The following is a 13,152-nucleotide window of genomic DNA, read 5'->3' as shown; positions in this document are numbered from 1 at the left end:
TTACACAATTGGGGCTGTTGAGATTGCTGCGAGCTAATTGGTAGGGTAATTGTGATACCTGCAAAGGTGCTTTTGGAGTAACCAAATTTGAATCTTGTGTGACATGGTATTCTTGAGATATCACACTCAAGGTGTTTTTGACCTTGACATTTGACCTTCAACCTCCAACATCAACTCACTTCATCTTTGAGTCCATGAAAACCATAGATATATACACTAGATGTCGCCTTGACTACTGCTGTTCATTGGAACGAATGCGTCAATCGAGACGCCATCTTGCTTCAGTGATCCACTCCTCTATAATGCATTAGCATCAATCTGGGCAAAGATCTAGCGAAAATAAAATCACCATAAATCGTCAAAATCTCAAGCAATTATCTAGTTTTTTGGGTTGTTCCAACTGACAGGCATGTATTTATGGTTGAGTCTAGAGAAAACTAAGCTTAAGACGATAATAAAGATACATTTTACCCGTCTAGCCCCATAGACTCCCATTCATTCTGCACTAGCTAGCGGGCGGCCCTAGAGGAACAATGAGTAAACTGCAACCAGGTTCGATACAATGAAAGTAAACAGGCTCTTCAGAGTAGACAGGCTCTGGTTGAGGCCACATACCCCTCGCCCTCGTTTACTCATGTAAGTTGTAATCTCACCCAGAAGTTGCTGTAGATCTGTAGAACATTTACCTCTGCTACTACATAGGCTCGCCAGTCGTTACTTTTATAATCATGGGTCAGTGCCATGGGCAAAGCGAGATGTAGCTGAATTCATAAAATGACAAAGCCATGAGAAAGGTGATTTTCTTACGTTTCAACAACAAAGAAGCCGATCTGCCATCATTGTGAGAAGTTCCCAAATTTGTCGCTGATCGCTAAAAAGGTTTTCTATCGCTGGGGATGGCCAAACGTCGCTAAATAGGTAACGCTGACAATACAGGAGAACTAGTTTAGCGCTTCAGATCCCTGTACCAAGATGGCGGCGGTGTTGACGCATGCTCAGAAGCAGAAGGCGACATCTAGTGTATATATCTATGCATGAAAACACTCGTACACACAGGAAAGACTTTAACAGGATGTGTAGTTCAGGTAGAGCTAGATTGTATGCTTAGAAGCTGAGACAGTTGGATTCCTCACAGGTGACACCTGTGCCAGTGTTTTGATTAGCCTGGGAACTGCTCTGAGAATGAGCGCAGCTGGCTCTATTATGACATCACAGCCCCCATTCAAGTCTATGGGGGAAAATACACTTTTAATTACAAATATCTCAAAAAGTATAAACTTCTCAAAAAAAAATAAAACGGATAGGTTTCAACGGTTTGGGCTGAAAAGCCTTGGAAGATCAAAGGAATTACATGAACGGTGTTTCAACCAAATTTTGTTATATTAAAAGTTGGTTTGGGCGTTTAAAAGTTGAATGTAGATGAAGTTGTTGGACAGCTAGTTTAATAGATAGATAGTTTAATAATAGTTTAAAAGTAGACCATTTAAAAAAAGGTAAAAAGAATAATAATAATAACTAGAAATGCAATTCCAAGGAATTACCGGTGCATGAAAATGCTAACTAGCATGCTAACAATGCTAATATGCTAACTATGCTAACCATGTTACTTAGCTAACTTAGCTAATCATTTTAGCAGTTTTGCTAAAATGCTAACAACGCTTAGCAATGCTAACATGCTAACCATGCTAACTAGCTACAGTGGGTAGGAGTCATAGTTGATGACAAGTAACAGTTACAATGGCTGAACAGTTAAAAAGTTCAGTAGTTTAAAGGGTTACATTGTTTAACAGTGAAATATTGTAGTGAGGACTTTTATTTTGAAACAGTTTTTGGCCGAGGAAGCAGTTGAACAGGATGTGTAGTCTTAATAGGGCCAGTTTGTATGCTTAAAGCCTGAGACTGGCAGTTGATCCAGGTGGCCTGAACACCTGCCATAGGGTTCTAATTGCTTAACGGCCATGTTATGATGTCACAATCGGCAATGTTAAGTCTATGGGGAAAGTAAAAAGTAAAAGTAAAAGTTTCAAAGTTGAAAAGACATAGCAGCTTGGTCCGTTTGAATACCTACGTTACAAAGTTTGAATAAAGTTTCTAGGTTAACTGTTCAAGAGAAATTGCGTACGGAAAAAGTGGTAAGCGGAATAATAATAAGAAGTTGCCTAGGACAGTGGTTTTCAAAGTGGGGGCCGGGGCCCCCTGGGGGGCCGCGAGGGGGTGCCAGGGGGGCCTCAGCAAGTGGGGAAGGGGGAAATAAAAGCAAGAAATAAATACATTTGAAACATTTAAAATATACTGTACTATGAGGGTTGTTATACAATGCCATTATAATAATGTGACGCATATCTGAACATATTTCCGATGATAATGACTGGGAATAATAGTAGAGTGATGGCTCTCATATAGCAGAAAGCCCCAAATAAAAATTTTACACACTGTATGCTCCATCGCGATGTGGTTGTGGCTAAAAAAATTATTAGATTAGCTTAATGTATTTATACATTTGCCGTAGTATTGTCGATGGGTTTAATTAATAAAACATCAAGGGGGTCCTTAGCCAGAACCTAGTGGTATTTGAAGAGGTTCCATTGAAGTGGCTGCAGGCAGTCAGTGAGAGAGCACAAGTGCAATTGATTGCATTCTAATTCCTTAATAGCCTATTATGATGTCATAAAGCCAATGTTAAGTCTATGGGAATTTTAAGTTTAGTTTTTATTTAAAGGTGCGATTTGTAGGATTGTTACCGAACGTTCTGTTGGCCAAAATCAAAACACTGGTGAACGTTCTCAAGACTACCAGACGCGAGCCTCTTCTGGGTTGCCAGATGTAATGAAGACTTAGCTAACGTTAGTTGACCTGCAGCTGCTTTAACGTTTCTCCAACCATGACCCAGCTACACATTACGGAAACAGTGAAAACAAAAAATACCTCTCTAACCAACGTAACATATGTAGCTGAAGTTAGCGATGCAGATGAAGTTTAGCATAGGCTACCTGTTGTGGAGAAATATGGCCAGCTCTCTGCGTCAGACTTGATATTCTTCGTTTGGCCGAAGGCGTCACCATCTCAGGAAGCTCCTCCGATGTCCACTTAATTTGCTTCTTGTTTTAATTTGGGAAATTTGCCTGCCTCTTATAGGAGTTCATGACTACAACTGACAGCTGTTGACAGTTGGCCTTTGCTAATTTGGCAACCCAAATAGGAGGACGCGCTAGCCCATTATTAATACGATATTCTAGAATGAATCGTTCAAAACATAAACGAAAATTCAAGAGATTCCGCCCGTAACTGATTTTTTTTTCATGGGTTTTACGGGGTTTCACGGGTTAGAGTAATGTTGTCAAATAAGCCATTACTTCAATTCATCGTGTTTCCTCACTCTCTGACAACATATGGTGATCATTTTTGGAATGGTTACAGTTTATTTTCCATTATTTCCTACATACTGGACCTTTTATATCTCAAAAAGTAAAAGTAGAAATATGAAAAGTCATAGAACGAAAATTTGGTTCAAGAGCTACGTGTCAAAGTTTGAACCAAGTTTCTACGATAAGCGGTTCGAGTCAAATTAGGGCCTGGAATAATAATAATAATAGAGAATAAAAGTAAGTCAGAAGAAGCCTAAGGAATAACAATACAGTGCATTTGCAAACACAAAGCAGCTGTTAGGCTTATTCTGATCTGTAGAAATGTCACTAATGCACTAAATGCACATTAATAATTCTAGGTTAATATAATATATTATCATATAATATTCAGTAGTCATTTTTGAATGCTTCGCTGGAGTGATGTTTTTCCTATCATCCTATTTTTAAAGCAGGCATACCTGCGGGCATGTAATTGGGCTACGGGTTTTCTACAGGAATGGCATGTTTAAATGGGCACTGCACTAGTTACACTGAATTAGCATTAGTGAAGTGTGTAGGGTTGTGCACACGGTATTAAATTAGCAAAATGACTTTGCCTAGTATTTAAATTAGCACTGTTAATGCATGTTGTACTTTAGAGCCCATTGTATCAAAATTGGCAACATCAGACATTCACACATTGTACAATACAAGAACCTTTCTTGTTACCAATGTGAAAATGAGCAATGCTGCTTGCAGTTTATTTACAGACAAACGTACACAAATATAGCCTATATTAAACATGGTAATATCTTACAATCAGATACAAAGAGGCAAGTTACATGCAAAAAGGAAGGATTGTCAATGTTCCAAGTGTGTATATAAAATCCAGCTCTCAGCTAGGTGTCAATAACACTAATTTATAGATTAGGGTGAAAAAAGGAAGTGAGGACTGTAAAAGATCCAGATTTCTACCAAATATGCAAAGCACCAAAAGAGATCAACTGCAACTGCAATCTCATGTGCTTTCATTGACCATTGGCTAAGGAGCTGGGCTAGCATGCAGTAGCCTGAAAAGTTGTGGATTCAGAGTTGCTCTGGGGACAATGGCCCTTGTAATATAATTGATATATGTTGTCTGCTACATAAACCTCCAGCTGAAAACACTCTGTTGTCTGACCAGTAGTTTGTTCAGTGGATGTGAGGTGTTGTCCATAATGTTAAGGAGCTTTTGCAACATCCTTTTCTCAACAACTAACTCTAGGGGTTCAAGTGTACTTCCAATTACAGAGCCAGCTCTTTTAATCAACTTGTTGAGTTTTTTTGGTGTCATTTGCCCTGATACTGGTGCCCCAGCAGATGGCTGCAAAGAAAATGGTACTAGAAACAGCAGATTGGTAAAACATGTTCAACATCCTGCTGCACACATTAAAAGACCTAAGCTTCCTCAAGAAGTTTAGTCTGCTCTGTCCCTTCCTGTAAACAGCCTCAATGTTGCACTTCCAGTCCAGTTTGTTATCCAGATGTATACATATTTATTTGTAGTTTTTCCACTACCTCCACCTCTTTCTCCATGATGGAGACAGTGTTCAAATTTGTCCTAGCCCTCCTAAAGTCCACTACCATCTTTTTGGTCTTGGCCACATTAGTTCACGTAGGTGGTTGTTTCCACACCACGCCACAAAGCTGTTCACCAGTTCTCTATACTCAGTCTCCTCCCCATCCTTCACACACCCCACAACTATGCATCATAAGAGATGATGAAAAAGGACTCATGAGATTAAATGTCATTATGCAACATGATTCAGAACCACCTTTTCTTCAGAGGTTCCATTGAGTTCAATTAGAGTTTACTTCAATGGTCACATCTGTACACCAAAAATTACACAACCAGAAGAAACAACCATTTTCACGTAATGCGAACACCTAAAAAAACATCTTTGCCCTGTGTTGTCCAGATATCCTGGCTACGGGCCAGTTATCTTGTTATACCACTTAGTACCTTGTGTGGTGCTGTATTAAATACATTGCAAGTCGATGTGGTTGTGTTCAAGACAACTCAAATCTTACAGAATTCCACATAGCTCTATAGAGAAATGGTGCCACCAACTTGAGTCAGTAATATCAACCACATAAGTTAGTAGCACCAGTGCAACCATGATGAAATGTTAGTCTGGAGCCCTGTCAGTTGAGTGTGATACATAGATGTTCTAAATTTTGTTCAAAGACTTACTGTTATGTTAACACAATAAAACAAATTCTCTCTTACCATGTTGTAGCATTGCTTTTCATCTGAGCCAGTAAAATGATAAAGCTGTCTTGTTTGGCACTCCTGGATGTAGGTTCTGAAAAAGTGGTTGATATTTCCCAAGGAAATGACGCAGACAGCAGAGCTGTTGGTTGGTTCAGGTGAGTTTGGTTTGCTGCGGGCAAAAACAGCAAACAGTACATCTTCATCCTCCTTTATGTCAAGTATCTGTCGGAGGTCATGACCAGCTTTGGAAACATAGGCTGCCTGCAATACATTGAATTCTGTCATGTCTGATCTCTTCTTTCTTCTCTTTTCAGTGAGGATACAGTTGAAGGGTATTTCGACATAACGCCTTAGCTCACGGTCAGACGAACACATGCGGGCAATACGTGTGTGATAGGTGTTTGAGTCTCTGTCCCTCTGTACAGTAAGAAAATATGCATGGGAGCCACTCTGGAAAGCATAAACATATTGCAAATGGTAATTGTCACGAAGGCCTGGCACTAAGTCCATATAGGATTGTTCTGAAAAGAAGCCAAAGCCGTCTTGTGTCTCTTTCATAGCTCGCACAGATATTGTGTGATAAAAATGTGTCAGAGGTGAGTTAGGGTGGGCAACAGTAGCTGAGGCCAGACTAATACGCTCAGAGTTCCCCACAAAGAATCTGACCACACCATCACTTTCCACACTGAGGATCTGTGCACCTGCAGGGCCAGCAACACAGTCTGGGCAGCCGTGACGACCCCAGTTACTGTTTGTTGAATGCATCCATTTTACTTCATCATCAAGCCTTCCCTCCGTTAGAACATGGCGGTGACAGAGGCCTTGGCCTGTTGAACCACAGCTGAAGAGTTCATCATCATAGTAGGTCTCAATGAGAAGGGCTGCGCTGACATCTTTGAACTTGTGTTTGAAGCCCTGGCAGAAGGTGCAGGTATGCTCTGGTTCTATTTTGTACTCTGTTATCTTCTTAAGGTCCCCAGACAGAGAATAAAGCATGTCAGTGGAGGCCACATAGACACTTCCGTTAAACACAACTATGTCTTGTACTACAGTGTCTGATATGAAGTATGGAAGGTCATAGGTCACTGAAAGGTTGAGCTTGGCATTCTCCGTTGGTTCATCACAATTCAGTTTGCACTTGACATTTATGCAGAGTGCAAACAGAACTGTCAGGGTGCAGGGGAAAGTAATCTTCAATAAGACCATTTTGTCCCTAAAACGAGTACAAGGGAAAGTAAATCAGATTATTAATGCACATTTACATCTCGAACCCAACTGTTCATCTATGTACATGTGTCCCTGTCAGCACAAAATGATCCAGTTCGTTTTACATTATAATCCTATGGAGTAGACAGTGTTTTCAAAAAAGTCCTCAGCTTTTTTTAAAACACTGTCGTCTGCATTTTTTCTGCATCTCAAAGCGCCTTTTTAAAGTTGAGAGAGGGTCAACTTCTCAGATTAAAGCGCCCTGCATCACACGTTTTTTTGACAGCTGACCAATTACAAGCTGAGTAATGAGAAGTTCAGATCCAGCAGAACTTGAGACGGTAGCAGTAAAGAAACTTATAGAGAGCTGAAGTCCCGCCCCTTCCGTTTGCCACCATGGGACCTATCTTCGGAAACTTATGAACAGTAGTCAATGGCGAAAGATTAATTATTTTCTGGTCCCCATCGACTTGTGTCTTGAACTATGTATGCTGTTTGCAAATTTTAAAGACAATTTTTCATGTAAAGAAAGTTGCAGTTTGTCTCGTACATTGTCTCAACATTGTGAAAGTTTGTAATTCCAATGACTACAATCCCACCAGTCGCGCTAGTGACATTAGCCCATTCACAGCCTTACCGGAATGTACAAGCATACCACCAAAAGGTCTTACTTGGGTTTCCCTGGCCGATGAAAAGACCATGAGTCAGAGGATAAAACACATCAGGTATTTGTCCATAAACTGTACATAAACTACAAATTTTCTGGTCAGCGTGCAACTATTGCAATTGTTAGAAAAACTAGCATGAAGAAACAGTTCCTAGAGTGAAATGTCCCATTCTTCCAGCAGCTCATCAAGTCTGGAGTCTTCTGAAATCAATACGCACCCAAATTCGTTCAAGGGACTGAACTTGGAATGAATACACACACAGGGGATAAGGGACTAAATTCTAAAGTTTATTTTGATGTCTATGCTTTATTTGTTGTTTTGAAGAGCTCTTCCTTTATTTCATTTCTATATCTCTTAAGTTTTTGTCAACTGTTCAACTCATCAACTCTTCTTGTGAGTTAGTCAATGCATAGCCTACCTCTCTCCCAAGCCTAGTTTAGTGCTTTATACAAGACTACGAGAGCTACACAAAACGTGTTTTATGTTCCATGATACACCTAATGTGGAGGTGTCTGGACTGTAGGCAGGACTTTATCACATGGTCTCTTCTACTATGGAGCCATAGCCTACTGTTTATAAAAAAATTACATATAATAATACATATGTGCAGAATGCAGTTTGGCATTGTTTTCCTAAAATATTAAAGCTGCAGTTGGCAAGTCTGACAGATTGAGGGGACTTAGCCAAAATTTTTAATGTTTACAACTCTCATGCCCCTCCCCCATTATCACAAGCACCCTCTCATCGAGTTTGTGCTCGTCAATGCGCACCAGACTGCACTAGACTGTGATTCAGTCAGATCTCACACAGCCCTGCTCTGATTGGACCAGAAGAACCGGGAGCTGTGGATTTTTGCCAAACAAATAACAGGCTCTAGGTGGAGGTAGAAGTGCTGTTTTTTTTCTAAAACCGGCTGATTTATGTTGTTCTGTCGGAGCATAGTGTCGGTTTCAGTGGATATGATCAAAAGAATCTTGCCAACTGCAGCTTTTAACGCCCTTCCCTGAAAAAGTTATTGTCTGGATGGCAGTATTATGTTGCTCAAAACTTGTATATATTCAGCTTTAACTGTGCCTTTCCAGATGTGCAAGCTGCCCATATACCCCTATACCATCATAGATACTGGCTTTTGAACTGTGCCCTATTAACAAGTTGGATTGTCCTTCTCCTCTTTGGCTCAGAGGTTGTAGAGTCCATGACTTCCAAAAAGAATTATGTTGATTCACAATCACAGGACAGTTTTCCACTTTGGCCCAGTCCATCTTAAATGAGCTTCCGGCCAGATAAGACAGCAGCATTTCTGGATCATATTTAATATGTTTTCCTCTTTGCATGGAGTCTTGACCAGCATTTGTGGATGGAGCATCAAACTGTGTTCATAGATAATGATGAGGCTATCAGAAGTTTTCCTGAGCCCATACAATTATTTCCTTTACAGAAATGACTTTAAGTGCCACCTGGGGCCCCAAAGATCACGACCATCCAATATTGTTTCGCAGCCCTCCCTTGTCCCTGTTTACAAATAGGCCTAGGCCTACTACTCTAGATTCTCTGAATATGTGAATGATATTACGGCTATGTCCTTTTTGCACCGGTTTAGTCTGCAAGATTAGGAGATGATCACATTCTGTTTTTATTTTCATTTTACACAGCGTCCCAACCTTTTCGGAAATGAGATTATAACGAACGTACGAATTACGTTTTTCCTCCATTCATAACATTGTCGACACAATTAAACAAACCAACACGAATAGAATCGAATAGGCTACCTAGCACCATGAGAAAGCCTACTTTTTCAGATGTTCTCATTGCAAAACCTGTGGTTACGTGGTAAAATCAGCATGCCTAGATTTAAACATCAAAGTTCCGCTTTCAATTCAGCTTTTGACCATGTCTTCAATATGTTAATAAACAGGTGACAGGCCTATCCTATATTATGGTTAGAGGTTATAATTCAAAGTAACATATTCCGCAGTAGAATACCGAAAGTCATTTTAAAAGAATAAAGGAACAAATAGCCCCATCCAATTATGTAAATAAAGCGAAAAAGTGAAATTTGATGGAGCTGCAACTTTGGCTTTCATGGCGATGATTGTTAAGTGTTTGGTCTAGATAGCCTAGATTTTGAGAGCTGATAAACAATAGTGACTTAACCTAGTTGACCATTTATAGATTTGGTAAAAAAAAAATAGGCTACAAAGCCAACTCTTACCTATTCACAAGATATTCATAATGTGTGCAGTCCAAAGCATAATTTCGTGAAGGTGTCACAAAGCGTTCCCACTGGATCATTCAGAAAGGTTGGTTTTGTCAGAAACTTGCCTTAGTCCACTGGAATTCGTCTCACAGGATGCGAACATTTATGACTCATTGCCTAGGCTACCGTGAATGACACTTTCGTTCAACCCTGGTTCAACCCCCCCTGTATTTTCTTTTCACTTGCCGTAGGATAAAACGAGTGCCCCGCACCGCACTTGGAGACAAGTTGGACGGCGACGATACTCTGGTCGTAAAGACCACGTCACACGTGATGAGGCAGTAGGGTCAGTTTCATCGGTGATTCAGGGACAGTCCAGGGAACTATGCAGCTTCACGATAGACAAGAGAATTTAAACGGGCTCTGACGATACTGATCAGGTTCAGATCATATGAAATTAAGAATACCGGATAAAAAGTAGCCTACCGGATAATGCCATTGCATGAGACAAAACGTGAAACATTCTAAGACGATAAAAATAAATTGAAATAAACTGTTTCATCAGCCGAGCATGCCGTTGTCCAGAGTGATCCTTGAAAACTCAGAGCATGAAGTTCAGAGTAGCTTTGGCTAGCCTATGAGAAAGAACCTTAGAAGATTACTGACCCTCTGGCTACTCAACCAAGCATCTAAAGAACAAAAGATAGGCCTCTAGCCTACAGCATAGGCATAGCCTACCCAAAATTAAAGTGTCTTTTAACTAAGCCTATGTTCTTTCCATTAAAAATGATAAAACATCTGCCTGAAGTAGACTGACACAAGTAATCGTTTGTAGGCTAGGCTATAGCCTAAGCAATTGTGAAATGGTAGAATGTCTCTCTTTTCAACCTGTTAGAAGATTTGCACCTTCACGTTTCACAAGTGGACACAGGCTACGAGATGCACGAGCGCCACCAAGTGGTTGTGGGGCTTATATCTTTTATCCTGTTTGCATGGACCTCTTCAGTGAATGTTATCTTTCAGTTGCACAAGTAATTAGGCTTAGAAATGTTGACTAGTCTAGGCTGCATGCACTCTTTGCTGGTCTTGGTTGACCTATTTGACCGGAACCATTTGTCATTTGAAGTCTGCAAGCACAGGCATTATGTTAAATGCTGACAGCGCTCCTGTAAGACATGATTTATGCTTTAGTCACTAGAGGTCTCTTGCTGTTCATTTAGTAAATGCACTCTCTATTTTGCATGTATTACTATAACACTGATTACGTTGTATAATCAATGCCTGCCCTGACAGAAAAGTATTTGAAAAAGATGTAACAATTAGGGCCAGGCCTAATTCAATAAACAAGCAGGTCACGTTGAAATAAATACAAACATCAAATCAGAGAGGCCAAGAAATTATACTTGGCCAGGCCATTACTTCAGAGTCGAAAACAATAATCTTGAAAGGTTTTTAAATGATGCCATTTTAAATTATTAATAGCCTGAGGTTAGATTGACATGTTTTCAAATTACTTATTGAGTGTGTCACTGTATGACTACACTAAATGTTACAATATCAGAGTGCATTTTAACTGCTTAAAATATAGAGCAGGTGGGATTAATGCGGTGATTCTTCCAGTCAACAACTGGAAATGCTTGAATGTGTGAGAAATACAAGTGTTCTTCAGCAGAGCAATTTTTTTGTGTCAGCCCTTTTTATGTGTTCCTTTATATGTCCAGGCCTTCTAAATTGTCAACCAAATTTCCCTCACGGGATCAAAAGAGTATACTTATACTTAGGTGAAACATATTAAAACATATAAAGCTATCATCACACACTGAAGACACAGGAGACATCCTGTGTCCCCACCTCGCCAGACTATTTCAATTTTCTGAACAGGTTAATGATAGTTTTCACTTCAAGTGTTTCAATTATAAAATATAGCTGCAAGCAGCAATGTGGGGGCCAAGCAGTGCGCTATAGCAGGAATGGCGTTGCCATGACATGAGCAAGCACTCACAGCAAGTTGAATTGCAATTGGATAAAGAATGGCTGAGAAATAAGCTCATTTACTTTGTTATAGTGCCCCTAGAGGCGAAAATTACACCAATGTCCTTGTGCGTTCTCACACACAATCAGCTACCATGTCCCTGGACTTCATACACCAAAGAGTTGCTGAGATGTGAGCTCAATTTGTCTATTACAGCACCCCTAGAGGCCAAATGAGACCACTTTCCTTGCATGTCTTCACAATCAGCTACTTTGTCTCTGTATTAAGTTTGGACTTCATACATCAAAGCGTTGCTGAGATACAAGCTCACTTTCTGTATTGCAGTGCCCCCTATAGAGGTCAAATGATGCCAATTTCCTATTGAGTCATCACAATCAGATACCAAGTCCATGTACCAAGTCTGGACTTCATACATCAAAGTGTTGCTGAGATACAAGCTCACTTCCTGTATTGCAGCGCCCCCTGTAGAGGCCAAATAATGCCAATTTCCTAGTGCGTCCCCACAATCAGGTACCAAGTCTCTATACCAAGTTTGGACTTCATACATCAAAGCGTTGCTGAGATACGAGTTCACTTTCTGTATTGCAGCGCCCCCTATAGAGGCCAAATGATACCAATTTCCTAGTGCGTCATCACAATATGGTAACAGGTCCTTATACCAAGTTTGGACTTTGTACATCAAAGCATTGCTGAGATACAAGCTCACTTGCTGTATTGCAGCGCCCCCTATAGAGGCCAAATGATACCAATTTCCTAGTGCATCCTCACAATCAGATACCAAGTCCCTGTACCAAGTTTGGACTTCATACATTAAAGCGTAGCCGAGATGTTAGCCCACTTCCTGTTAGGTGGCATCATAACCATGTGTGATTGGCTGTCACGGGCAAATAAACTTGAAATTAAAAAGATTGACAAAATTGACGAAATTTCAAAATCTGACAAGTATCTTTTGTGCGGCTCAGGCAGAAGATCATCTCCGCCAAGTTCCGTGAAAATCGGATGAAATATCTGACCGTTGAAACTCTTCGTAGAGTTTGGAGAGTATGGCGGAGGTCCAATATGGCGGAAAGTGACATAATAGGGGTCATTGAACTTAGGTCGGTCCAGGGATTCCAACGGTGCCTGATATGTGAAAATCGGACGCACCATTCAATGGTCACATGCGTGAATGCAATCCAGGTTCGACCCATTGGTGGCGCTAGAGTGTTGGGCATAGAGTTCTGGAAATTGGTGAGAGTGATCATGGGACAGTGCTGAATCAGTGTGCCAAATTTCATAACTTTAGGCCCAGCGGTTCAATTTTCGGCCAGATTTTGACCTGTTGGTGGCGCTAGATGGCTGGCCCCTGTGTATTCATGATACCTCTTGACGTGTGTGCCAAATTTCACTTGTGGTTGGCATATATTTTTAGATACACACACCAAATTTGGTGGGTGTGTGTAACTCCCAAAAACAAACAACTTTTGTATTAACATGCCATTAGCCCCGCC

The 13,152-nt window shown here is 40.5% G+C and overlaps 1 protein-coding gene across 3 annotated transcripts in view; it reads right to left on the bottom strand.

The window, feature by feature from the left end:
• The window catches only part of met (MET proto-oncogene, receptor tyrosine kinase), a 62,654-nt gene extending 52,250 nt beyond the window's left edge, over positions 1-10,404 (bottom strand). The window contains exons 1-2 of one of the 3 annotated variants that reach the window (XM_048256389.1): positions 9,685-10,404; positions 5,614-6,811 (exon numbers count right to left, since the gene is read on the bottom strand). In XM_048256389.1, coding sequence (XP_048112346.1) covers positions 5,614-6,811; positions 9,685-9,764 — 1,278 coding nt within the window. In that variant the 5' untranslated portion in view covers positions 9,765-10,404. The remainder of the gene's footprint in view (positions 1-5,613; positions 6,812-9,684) is intronic. The other 2 variants (XM_048256390.1, XM_048256388.1) reach the window with 2 other exon arrangements.
• Positions 10,405-13,152: the final 2,748 nt, after the last annotated feature.

The sequence above is a fragment of the Alosa alosa genome, chromosome 11, assembly GCF_017589495.1.
Source record: "Alosa alosa isolate M-15738 ecotype Scorff River chromosome 11, AALO_Geno_1.1, whole genome shotgun sequence".
Classification (NCBI taxonomy): Eukaryota; Metazoa; Chordata; class Actinopteri; order Clupeiformes; family Clupeidae; genus Alosa; species Alosa alosa.
This window is presented reverse-complemented; position numbering and strand designations above follow the sequence as displayed.